Raw genomic sequence first — 13716 nt, forward strand, 5'->3', positions numbered from 1 at the left:
TTATTGTTCTTCCTTCTGTTTTCTTATGTCACATTTTTACTATTTTTTCATGTGACAGTGAAGGTGATAATGCAGCCGCGGCATTTGATAAAAGCAGAAGCAACTTTGTGGATCATTTTGGAGCAGAGGGAACATGTTCCTCGGGGTGCAGAGTGCCATCCAAACACAGCCTGGACAGCTGTTTGGGATTAGTCAGAGGAGTTCAGTAAAGACAGCTGTGCTTACGACTAAAGCTATTCATTACTATGGGAGTCCCAGTGGCACTGGATAACCCTAGAGACCCAGACATGACCCTCACACCAAAACACAAACACACACACACACGCACACGCACACACACAGTATGCTCTGTTTACACTCAGTCAGTCCAACAGTCACATATCGAGAGACATACAGTACATGTCTATCCAACTGTTTTATGGATATTTTTTGGAAACTGTACATTTCTTGTGAAACAGAAGGGCATTTTGAAAAGACACAATGCATGTAACAGGTGTTGATTGACAAGGCATCCCAGCGCATCATGTAGACATCAAAAGTCAAAAGACATCAAACGCTTTAGAAAACACTAGGCGCTCCTCAGGAAACACTGCATTTCTTTGCTGAGACACTTTGGTATTATGTAGTTGCTATGGTTTGGAATTTACAAGGAAGTAAAGAAGAGTACCTTCTCTGGATACAGAAAGGCTGAAGGAAGAGCGGACAGACCCACTAGTCTATGTGGGTTCATGAGTGGAAACGTAATATCTAGCTGACAGTATGTTAAAATATATCTCCTTTATTGTTGTTGTTCAGCACATGTACAAGTAAGATTTTGTAAGCATTTGTCATTCTCAGTGGTAAAGTGGAGGGTATATTCAGGCACACAGCTACCCCACCTCTTTTTCTCATTGTTTACAGTATACCTACCCAACAGCTGGGGCTGGGCAATATGGCCTTGAAATAATATGGCATTTTTGGCCCATATCACGGTACAAGGTATATATGTCACACTTTTTTAAATCTCCTCAGAAGTTTCATAAATGCCGGGCTGGGCAACAAAATCAAATGTCACGATATGTCAAAATCCGGAGATATTGATGACTTAAGTGGGTGAACGCAAGTATTAGAACAAGTAGAACAGTCTGATAAGTTTAGAAAATGAAATCACTTTACTGTACTTCAACCTTTAAATTCAACTTTCAGCGTACAACTCTCACTGTGCGAGGCTCACTTACCCAGCTCTTGGTACCCATCTCTCGGCACACAACTCTATGTGCGCAACTGTCAGCGCGCAACTATCAATGCTAAAAAATTAAAAAAAGCCAAAAAGGCTGTGCTCAGTTCAGAGCAGACACTCATCATTTTGTTGCTTTGCTGGTGTTTCAAAGAAAAAAAATCCAAAAACTATGCTGGCCTTAATGAAAAAAACAATTTGGTGGACATGGCCCCTAAAAAAATGTCTGTCACAACTTGATAGAGAAAAAAAATTGCTCTGTCCTCTTCGTCATTTTTTCATACATCATTATTCACATTTTATATTCTAGAAATGTTTGAAAATTTTATAAATAAGAAAAGAAAAAAAGAAAAGAAAAAGCTTGCACAGTGGAATAGTAATATCCTTTCATATTCATGCAGGTGTACAGCAGGGCCATTATAAGGATAATTGTGGACTGTAAATGTGGGAGTAAATGTCTGTCTGCCTCTTTGTGTCAGCCCTGTGATTGACTGCTGACCTGTTCAGATTGTACCCCGCCTCCCGTCCAGTGTCAGCCGGGATTGGATGTGACCCTCCGCTTATCCACGACCCTCAGGGATAAGCGGCTACAGATAATGGCTGGATAGATGAAAGGCCTTCTTTCTATTACTCTTTTGATAAGTTTGTTGCCACAGCTCTGCCTCTCTAACTCACAGTACTGCTTTTGTGCTAAGCATTTGGTGGTGTTGACTTTGCTAAGATTTAATGTTCGGGTTTATTAAGGGGGATTAGCTCTCTGTGCAGAATCCAGTCAGTGCTTAGACTCTTTTGGAGCTCCCTCAATCAGCAGAGTCTTCTTTAGTAACACATAGCGTATAGTGTTTGAGCTGTTGTGAAGATGAATGTGACAAGCAATTTTCATTTTGTATGAACTCTGAAAAACTTAATTTGGAGCAATCTTTGGCCTGCAGTCCCTCGACAAGAGATTAACCACACTGCCTGTCTGATGTGCTGATATCTATTACTGTGACGGGCATGCAAGGTCATAACAACAACAATCAAGCTTGGTTGCTTTGGACAAAAACTTCTATTTGATCATAAACTAACTAATAGTGTATAAAGTCTGGGAACCTTCAAAGGAGACCTATTATGCTCATTTTCAGGTTTTAGAACATCTTTTCATGCTTTAATGGTAAAAAAGGTCTTCCATATCTTAGCATCTCTGTAACAGACAAATCCCGGACATTTGTGCAGGAGTTTGGTATTCGCTTCCTGTTTGAATGTGATGTTTTTTTCTACACCTTACCATGTGCCTTCTTTGCCTAAACTCAAGCTCAAGTATGTGCTTTTGTTGACAACCAGAAAATCAACAGCAGATGTAAAAGGATACCTAGAGTGTAATTTGTAGAAATGGAAGTCCACTGACAAAGTGGCAATATGTGAGGAATTGCGATGAGAACTTGTTGGTCATTGCAGCTGAGGGAATATGGAGTGCCCAAGTAATGAGTCATAAAACCTGGAAATGAGTTATTGTTTCAGCACTCTTGGTTCCCTCACCTTGAAGTCAATGTTTTTTTTAAATGGGCTTTTGGTTAGGAGCCTGAAATAAGGTCTGTGTTTAAACACAAGCTGAAGAGACTTTCACATTGTGTTCCACTTGTGAATTTTTTTGGTGTTAAAAAAAGGTGGTTGCTAACACGTGGCTTAAGACTAAGACTACAGAATGTCATCCCACCAAACACAACTTCACAGCCTTGTTGTGGTAGGGATGTTAACTCAAGCAACCGTAGTGTAGTTTGTTTATAGCCTAATTTTAGCTTTTTAATTCCGGCAATTGCAATTAGGTTTCAAAAATAATAAACGTGTTGGTCATTCATGAATATTATCTTGCAAAATGTGTAAGTATCATTTGTTTAAAGGAGATCAATCAGTAGACTATAAAAAGTATAAATAAATGCAGTATCATGCTGTAAAATGCATTTGGTATTGTTTGAAATAAGCAAAGTTTTTACGCTATTTCAAATAATGATTAATCAGTTAATCAATTATTAATTTGACAGATTATTATTTAAGGAAAGTGCTTACAATTTGCAACACTTGTTAAAGCAGAGAATTTGGAAAAAAATCTGAAGCCTAATGTTTTTGCGAACAGGGATTTCTTTACAGATGGTTACCTCAATATTTGAAACTTTATACGAGCAATAAGACTGTAATCTTATATATATGATGTAAAATAAGAAAAAAGCATTATAGATCCCGGTTAATACATGTATAAAATTTCATTACAATCCACTTAGCAGCTATTGAGATAATTCAGTCTGGACTGAAGTGATGGACTGATCATCTGATGGACATTGCTAACGTTTGTGTGGGCTGAGGGAAGGCTGAACTCCTGAGTGCACATCAGATTTGGAGGTTTACTTTATTATATTTGCTGTGGTGTATAATTGTGCTGACATGCTTTACAAATGTTCAGATAACTAAGGCAGGTCTTGTTGAGGATAATGTGCTCTGTCACCACACAATGCCTCTCCTTTTTTGCATTGTTTGGTAAAATGATTCATGTGTGCCTGGCTTTTGATTATACTGCTGTGGAACAGTGCCCACATTTTATTTCTTTCATGCCAAACCAAACGCTATATTTACTCCCCTGGAATACTCTTGAAGGAAAAGTGGTTCCATACACATGTAAGTTTGCCAACCTGATGAATAATGTGAACAGGTAAAACGCAAATAAGAGGACACTTAGTTATTGTGTATTTTCTGCCTGAGCCTGTGTTAATTACTGGACCTGCTGTACTGAAGAGTTTTTGGATTAAGTGCCTGGTGCTCAGGGGAATATTGTCAGTTGTTGGTGATTGAAATGTCTCCACTTTCCATGGACTGAATATTGACTTATGAATCATTTAGACGTCATAATCTGAGAAGAAGAGAAATATTTATTTATTCATTTATTTTTTATCACATGATTGAGGAATTTTTTTTTAAAACACAGGGACTACCTTTCCGTTTTTAGTAGGGCTGTTCTCATCTTAAAGTGGCCTAATGTTGGGTGTCCACCTTGAAACTGTGCTGACTGTGGAGATGATCTGTGCTGCGGGGGAGGAAGATGTGTGTGAAACGTCATGTTTTCACAGATATGGATGTAAACTGTTGCTGCAACTTTGCAGGTTTGCATGCAACTGCGAGGCAGGGCAACACTTGAGCTATGCTGAGAAGTTGCTGGATTTTAACTTGTGTGCAGGAGTATGTGTGCGTCAGCATGCATACATCACTAATCACAAATATTTGTGGATGCTGTTCTGTTGACACAATGGTTTTATCATGACAATCCCCGATGATATTTGAGGTGGGCTATGTTTCTGAATGTTTGGCTCCGACACAAAACAAACAGTGCCATCTTGTCCAATCATTGGAGCCCTGTGTAAAAGATGTTTCCCTGGTGGTGCCACACACTGCTCTCGCCATCAACACTGAACATGCTGTGTTATCTAGAAAATGAAAAATGTAGGCCTTCCTCTTGTGTCTGGCAGTGAAATCTCTCTTTTGATTCTTACACTTAATCACATTACATCAGACAAACTCGAGTCTGTTCGACTGTCTGCTGCATTGTTACCGTTATTTAATTTGAAGGAACGATGAAGCTTAAGAAACATTTGTTTTTAATGGCATGCTTCAGCTGGTTCTCACTTTGAGGTTTTTCTCTGTAATGCCTTTTCAGGACAGCTTTCAGAATTCAATTTCCTTCACACAGATTTTTTTTTCTTTGTTCCCTCTGTTTCTATTCCCAGACTCTGAAGTCATCTACAGAAACAGCGACGGCCACGTCATCAAGTTCAATATCCTCACAAACGAAACAGAGATCATCCTGACTAACACAACATTTGTGAGTTGATTCGCTTGTCATACTGTATATTAAATAACTGGTTTAAAAAATTTTCATAGTTTAAATGCTCTCGTAATGACTGACATTGCAAACCGTCTCTTTGTGTGTCTGTCTCTTTCTTTCTCTCCTCTTTCCACTAGATAAATTTCTATGTGGCAAAGTATTCGGTCTCCCCTGATCTGAAATATGTGCTCTTCGCTTATGATGTCAAACAGGTACGTTTCTGAACAACCATAAAGGTTTTTGCACAGAGGAGGAAAGACAGACAGCATTTCATATTTTCCACGTCCTTCAGTCCTGTATATATCGGGAATGTTCACACTCAAATGTAACCAGAGGATTCAGGAGGGATCTGTTCAGCTGGTTTTCATGTAGTTTCCTTCCGTTGACTGAAACTGCAGCTGTAACATGCTGTTGTTTTGGTAAAGTAAAAAAGCTGCTGCCATTTTGTGCACAGTCGGCTCTGAGGTGAAACCCAGAAGGACTGACGGCTTATATTTTTGTGTCTTAATTTGCACAAATCACAGAAGTGGTGACCGAGAAATGTTCATAATCAGGGGGTTGAGCCAGAAGTGTAAACACCCTGGGCTCAGGGGGTCCGGGGCGGGGCCATGCTCCCACAGGGAACAACCTCAGTGATGTGGTCAGGACCAAGGCGCTAGCACACGATGTCATGCTCATGATGGTAAAGCACACCCCCTCGTGTAATATTGCAATTATACAACAATTACCAACAAAATAAAAATGTATAATTAAAATGTATTCATGTTTTGGGGCAATTAGCTCTAAAATTTAAAAGCTTTTAGTGACCCTTTTTCTCTGTTTCCATGGAAATACACAGAGTCTGAGTTATTACTGGAAAACAACCAGTCACGTCAGGAGAATCCTACATATATGTCATGAAGTCTAGTTTACTGCTCCAGCAAGTAGGTTGAACCTTAATAACGACCGTCAGCGGACATGTTTTCTAGTCCCTGTTGAGTCCTCTGGCCAATTTGAGTTTATGCTTTCTAGGGATTATGGGGTTTCCCAAACTAATAAATACATCACATATAAACATAGAAATGCTCAGCTTGCCCAGTTTTGTTTTTTTTGTTTTTTGTACGACTAAGATATCTGCTGAAAAAAAAAAAGAAATTTTTCCATACACAGATTTAATCAATACATCCTCAAACTACTTGTATTTTTAAGCTAGTAGTTGCATGTCACCACACAGCTGACGGAGGATTCCAAACATTTCCAATTACTCAAGAGCAAAGTAAAGTCCAAAAGGCTAAATTAATGAAAAATTATAGCGGTCCGAAAATGTGCATGTTTTTATTTGTTTTTACCAATCCATATTTGATGGCGTTAAGCCTTTAAAAACAACATTTTCACTGCTGCCCTAATCACTTAGCCTATATTTCCCATCATGCCTAAGTGCTGGACTATGTAGTTTTTAGTTTGCAGTTGATTTTGCTGTTTTGTGCTCCAAAACACAAATGTCACTTTTTGTCAGCGTTTATAATGTGTCTCTTCAAAACATGGTGGTTCATGCTGGTTATTGTCATCTCTGTGTTTGTTTATAGTTTACACAATTAGTGAGTTGGCTGGTAATTTTCATAATTTAAGCTGTAATTCATTAATGTTGCAAGATGCACCTTAATAATAATAATAATAATGCATTTTATTTATAGGCGCCTTTCTTGACACTCAAGGTCACCTTACATCATCAACATAAAAGCAGACACAATATTAAAGAGACAAAATAAAATATAGAAATACAACTGGCACCCAACTGATAAACACTTCCACAATTCTGGAATTTCTGTAAGTTCAGTGTTTAAGACGTGGTGTAGTAATATTTTCAGTGATGAGGACGGTGTAGTGTCTGCATATTTTAAATGTCTTGTTGACCGATCAGATTGCTTGGTCGGCTACTTGTTTTATAATGTGGCTTCTGTAAGCTGTCAATCAGCTGCCAAGATGTGACATGTATGTCACTGCACAGAGGATTGTGGGTAAGAATAGCTAGAAAAGCATGCTGGCTTGCATTCTGCAAAATCCAACTGGATGTAGTACATCCTTGTATTTTTGACATACTGCCTTTGACATACTATGTATTTGAACATAATAAATCTTTTTTTCCATACTATATAGTAAGGTAGTATGTGTATTGGAACACGAAGTGTATTTCGTCACTAGGTAGTCTAAATGGAATCAAATTATCTTTAAAAAAACTTATCTGTCAGAGTGTTGAGAAGTGTACTTTGTGTCAGCCCCCCACTCTACTTAACCAGGTTAAAATTACTGCTGTGAAAAGGACTTCACAGCCTCTTACAGCACAAGGAGGTTTGAGATTTGGGACCAAGAAATGTCAAGAAGTAATCTCAAAAGCAGCTGACTCTCCATCCCTCCTGTCACTCATATTTTGTATTTTCCTTGGTTGTAAAAAAAAATGACATGACATGCCAGGGTTATAAAGACAAAGCCATGCTGGAACACAGTGTCAGGGGTGAATAAACATCTGCACCACAGTCCAGCGGTGCTTGATCCGTTTTGACAGGGGCGCGGGTCAGGGGGTGCTTAAAATTCTATTGTGGCCCCTGTGTGCCACTGGCAGGTCACATTCATTCACTAATAGAGCAGCGGGGCGAGCTGGAGCCGTAATTACCAGCTTTTCATCAGAAAAGAGTAGATGCAAAATGAGATATGCAAATTGGAGCCTCCATTCTGGAAGGGATCAACTGTGAGGATTAGTGACAGGGCGATTAATCAGAACTGATTTGCATAGTTTGCATGAAGGGTTAGATTTACATTTTGGAACAATACGGCCAATCGCCTCAAGCCCAGTTTATTTTTAGCACAAAGTTGAAGGAAGAAAATAGCAGAAATCCTGTTTTCCTGATATTGGTTCTAAAGATGTTTCAGTCTTCTAAAACAATTAATATTTAACTGACATATTAAATTAAATAAACTTCAGTAACTAAGTTTTATTTAAATTCATTTGAATTTGAATTTATTTCTCTGTTCACTTCTCAAGTCATATTATTCCTTATGATAATAGTGTTTGCCTGACTTGTTTCCTTGGTTTTTGTTTTTCTGTTGGCTACAGATAAAAAAGGTAGCAGGTTGTAGTGTTGTGTATCTAAGTTTAGCATTTATTTAATCAGAAACAGTGGTGCGTTGAACTCGCTGTTGTGTAAAGCAGGCACACTGCCTGTAAATACCGCAGTGTTTTTTTTTCACTTCACTTCAAAGGGCTTTTTTGACATAAAAAACATGTTTACATTTTCCAAAGCGTGAAAGGTAAGTGTGAAAGCTAAACAAAACATGACCAAGTGTTATAAAAATACATAATATAACCACAAAATGTCTCCATACCGCTCGTCCGAAGTAATCCAAGTGTCCTGAAACCTCAATGTGCTAAGTTGTTTTTAAAAACATCACTGGCGTCATGTTTTTAGCCTTGTTGTTTTTTACAAAAATCAAGCAAATTTGCTCAGGTTGAAAATGGTTAAAATTGACCTTTAAACCATTGTTTACATAATTAGGTGCGATTTTGGCCTTGTGCTGTTATGGTTCATAGCCTGAAAATACTCTTTCTTTGACTTGCAAGTCATAGACCTGAGACTTGACTTGGACTTGATACTCTTCAGTATCTGACTGTGACTGCACAATGAAATTCTTCCTGTGTGTATCTGTGTTACTATCTTTGTTTTCCACCTGGCAGCCCAGTGTGTGAAACAAACCAACCTTGAGCATGACACCTGTGTGATGAAGAGTAATAACAGCAGCTCTTCTAGGAAAAATAAATTACTTTTCTAATAGGTTCATCTCCGGTGCACTGAATGAAATAACACATTCATTAAGGCTCGGAGATACGACGGTGTCACAGAGTTTGATTCTTGTTTTTTTTTTCCCTTCTGATTCTTAAATTGAATTGTTTCGTTCAGAGATGACAATATGTTTTGTTTTAGTTGGAACAAGTTATGATGAAATAACATAATAATGTGTGAGATTTATCACTGTAAAATTGTTAGCGGAAATATAATAATGTAATGACTCGTGCTTCAGTTGCCATCAAATCAAAAATATATACAAAGAGTGTTTTACTTCAGTATATAGTTAGATTAATCTGGTGTGCAGCCAATCCAAAGTATATGTATGACACTAGAAACAGAGGACTGGAACAACATGGGCCCAAGATATGTCCAAGATATAAAGACACACCCTCTCTGGCAGAGAATCATAGGGGAGGGCAGGGGACCAAATGAGGCTTTCAGGTTTCAGGTAGCAGAACAACACACATCAGTCAGGAGGAGACACAAGGCAGGTTTTCATTACAGATTACAGAGATTGAAGCGATATTTTCAAAATGTCGATAAAACACAATTGCGAGATGACTGTTTCCACTGAGTAATGATCTGCAACTTCTCTCACGAATACATTCCAAGAAGCATGGTGATGGATGCTCAAAACATTAGCAGAATATAGACAAATATTTCATATATATTTCAAAACAAAATTTTACAAAATACTTATTCAAGATTAATATTAATTAAAGAATCCCTTTTTATTTCTTAGGTCGGGTATAAATGCAAAACACAAACTATGCAGTAAATGCATTTCTGGACATTCACAGTGTCCCCTGCTGTTAAAATACCCCCCAAAAAACAACCTTTCACTGGGACAGATGTGGCTGCTGTGGAAAGGTTTGCTTTTGCTGGAGGGGAAAGCAGAGCGGGTGAGCTTGAAGAACTAAGTTGGTCTTTTTCCACTCGAGTATGATAAGCTGGGCTCTATCCTGGCTCATGTACTCGTTTGGGCGAGCGGGGTCGCAGCTTGGTTTGGCTGTGTAGTCGTCGTTAATGAGCTGGGCGGGGCAGAGCGGACCTCCTCACAGGGATGCCGACTCACATGCTGCCTCATGTTAGTTGTTCTGTTTGTGTAGTTCAACACCCTCTTGCAATATTTGCAGACTGGTTTTTGTCTTTTCTGTTATCTTCTCACCTTTATTACTTTCTGACTTAAGGAAGCTCAAATGCCACCACACTTCTGATTTGAAACTGGAGGGTGCATCTTCTATTTCAATATCACCTGTCGCAGAGCCTTTGCTTTATCTTATTTATGTTAGCGAGTTGTCTCTAGTCTTGGACATGACATTGGACATTGAACATGTGGGGATGTGGCACGTTGAGCATGCAAAGTCAAAAGCAGATTACGCCCTCTGCTGTACAAAAAGAGCATCGTGGTTCATTTTTCATCTCACTGATTTAAATCTCACATATTTTTTATCGATTTTTAACTGCCTCACGATGCATCGTTACATCCCTAGCAACAACACCTCTTGTAGCTCCTGCTGCATCATGCCCGAAGGAGCCAGTTCCTACCGACAGGTGCATAGCCAAAGCATCATGTGACCCATGAAAGCCAAAATAGTGTTTCCATTGCAGTTTTACAGAATATGGTGTTTCTGACGTGCTGAAATACCACCTTTTCTGAGCGTAAAAACTTTTTTGAGATTGAGAACACAAATTGACGTGTTTCCATTCTGCATATTTTCTATTCACAGTTTCAAATTGCATAGTTTGAGGGTTAATGGAAACCTGCCTGAAGACATCGCCTCTTTTGTAGATGCATTTTGTGATGTCACATCTGTCTTAACCATAAATATAGACACTGGAAACTAGTATCAGTAGATCTGTGTTTTCTGTTTTAGCAGCAACTGAAACTATGAGTAGAATATTGTGAGTGTAATAAATAATGTGTAGATCACTCTTTGCACATTTGGACAGCATTGTCAGGCGTGCGCCCTGGGTGCCCTGAGCATCCATGGATATATAGTTGTCAGTTTTTACACACTCTGTCTGGTTTCTTGACACGGAAATGAGCATGTTTTTTGCAGACAGACGCTACTTTTAGGAATGGCACTACGAACATTTTTGGGCAAAAAATCAATAGAAACTTGTCTGAAAGAAATATAACAGTTTTTGATTGTTTTGGCTACAATGTTTATTTCTTTTCCCCTGATCACCAGAGTTTGGAAGAACATGTTTTAAAAGCCAAAAGTCTTGTTTGCTGTTGTGTTATGTGTGATTTGAATCAATATCTGTGAGATTCAACTTCTGCTTTTGTTTCTCTCTTGTATTTGTGGTCATAGAACTATTTATTCATTCATGTGACTTCACTGCAGCATATACATATATCATGACATGATTATGAGTTTGTCCTGGAAAAAAGATATATAACAGAATATGACTGTGAATTTCAGGGTTGAGGTTACACATGAATTGTTACAAAGGAGATCAGGCAGATCTTCATTTCCTAAATCAACTAATGTTAACCTTTTAAATCTTTTTCATTTCATTTAGACATAAAACATGCAACAACAGTATCACTTTCAAGGAAAATGTTATTGCAGATGTCATGGTTGATTTGGGATGAAGTTAGACATTTTTCTCCAATATGAAATGAGATAAACACAACAAGACGGGACAGTAGAAGTTGAATCGAAATAGTAAAAATAGACTTGAAAAAAACTCAGAAATGATAAAAAATTTAAAAAAAAATCCAAATGAGTCCAAAAAAGAAATATGCCCCAAACTTAAAAAAAAAAACCCTCAAAATTATCATTAAAAAAGACCCCCCCAACTCAAATTATATATATAATAAAAGAAGACAAAAAACAATCCTCAAATTTATTAACAAAATTAAAAATAACACCCCCTTAAACTCTAAATCATTAGAAAAAAATAGAAAAATAATAATCAATCAATCAAAAATAATTGGCAATTACTTTTCAACTTATTGATTAATCAATAATTATTGCAGCTGTCCTTATATAAACTCTTTGGTAATTTAATTTATTATACATTATACATTATCATGCTTTTGTAAATCTCTTTAATTTGTAAAGTAACTAAAGCTGTCAGATAAATGTTGTGAAGTAAAAATATTTCCCTCTTAGATATATATAAAGTCCAGGTACTTGAGTAAATGTACTTAGTTACATTCCACCACTGTCAATGCTTTAATAGGTTTTTACTCTGGTCTTAAAATGGCTTGACGTTTGGTGAAGAGCACATTTTAGGTGTGAGTTGGGACTTTACCTGAGACTTGAGTGTCTTGTGACTTGAAAAAAAATGACTTGGTCCCACCTCTGGATTGGCCCACTTGCAATGTACCCCTTAAACCCTAAACCCTGAACTCTCACAGACTTTAAATATCACTTGTGATGTGTGAAAGTTTGAGGGTTTCGAACACTGTGCACAATGGGACAGTGAAATCATCTTACTTGGACACCTGGCCCAAAAAGCGTTCTCACCACAGGCCATCATTATAAAAGACATGTCTATAAAAGTTGTTAGGACACCTTGACCTGCAAAGAAGATTTTTTCTTGCAGATTTTGATCTATAAAGATTTTAAACGTATAAAAGTTCCCTGGAGACGAGCAAAGTGATTTTAAAGTGCGTGACATCCAGATAAAGTAAAGTTTATGGACTAAGGATGAGGGACCAGAGGGAGAAACACTAATGTACATTTGCAGGAGGCCACACAGCGTGGAAACAAACCTGGAAGCCAGAAACCTTCTTTGGATTTTGTGCTCAGTGAACAATTTTTATTTAAGTGAAACAGCGCCATTTTTGAGTCAAGTAGCCAGTGCTTACATCCATGATCAGCCCTGAGCCCTGATGACTTAATGATACAAAGTCTGTAAGTGTGTATGGGGAGGGCCTTGGAACTGGGCCACTAAGTAATAAAAATACAAAATATGAACATATGAACAACAATGCGACATGCCTTCTAAGCCCGAAGACATGTCTTCTTTAAAACATTTTTTCAAAACTTTTTGGTTATTTTTAAAGAAAAAGAAAAAAATTACCAACCTTGTCCTTCTTTAACATTTTAGGGGGATTTTTAATGAAAAAAAAAAATTGGCAACTAAGAAATAATATCGGTGATTATTTTTTTCTTGGTGATTTTTTAAGAAGACATGACTTTCAAACTCGTCTGGCCCATAGCTTTGGAAATCACAGCCAGTAACTGAAAACAGAGAATATGTTTGGATTTTCACATTTCTTATGGACCTTGAACCCATCGTGTGTTATTATACAGATCTGTTATAGTGTAGTTGTAGTGTTTATGCGTTTAATTTCAGCTTTATGACTGATGTTGATGGAATAAGAACATTATAGCGTCTGCAATAAAACTGCTTTGTACAGGTTGTTCTTTATTAAATCCAAGTATGAATATGCACAGCCAATCGACTCCTCTGATGACACCTGTGAGTAGTGAAATGTTCCTGTCGTCTGTATAATTTATGAAGCTTCAGCACAGCCTGTGTGCATGCTGCTGACATCAGTGGAAACACTGTGTATCTTATTTATGACAAAGGCTTAGCCAGAGATACAAATGAATGCAGAATGTGCTGAACGTTTAATCCCTCCAGAGCAACACAAGAGAGGGACAAAAGCCTCCAAAGACAGCGGGTGTACAGTCATAGCCTTGATGCTGTCATGCTGTCATTTAATTGGTAGAGCCCATCAAACTAAAACCAAAAAGTCCCCCCACCCCCACCCCCCTAGCTTAGCGCTGCCCAAGACGGTTGTAATTGGTTTTAAAGAAATACGTACAACCTTGGGTGTTTTTATTCCTCTGTGCTGTTTTCTG

At 37.9% G+C, this 13716-nt stretch overlaps 1 protein-coding gene across 2 annotated transcripts in view; it reads left to right on the forward strand.

The window, feature by feature from the left end:
* LOC121949267 (inactive dipeptidyl peptidase 10-like) overlaps positions 1 to 13716 on the forward strand; it is a 270175-nt gene that overhangs the window by 192218 nt on the left and 64241 nt on the right. For both annotated transcript variants that reach the window (XM_042494908.1, XM_042494909.1), the window contains exons 4-5: positions 4969 to 5063; positions 5204 to 5278. In XM_042494908.1, the coding sequence (XP_042350842.1) occupies positions 4969 to 5063; positions 5204 to 5278 (170 nt within the window). The remainder of the gene's footprint in view (positions 1 to 4968; positions 5064 to 5203; positions 5279 to 13716) is intronic.

The sequence above is a fragment of the Plectropomus leopardus genome, chromosome 10 (genome assembly GCF_008729295.1).
Source record: "Plectropomus leopardus isolate mb chromosome 10, YSFRI_Pleo_2.0, whole genome shotgun sequence".
Classification (NCBI taxonomy): domain Eukaryota; kingdom Metazoa; phylum Chordata; class Actinopteri; order Perciformes; family Serranidae; genus Plectropomus; species Plectropomus leopardus.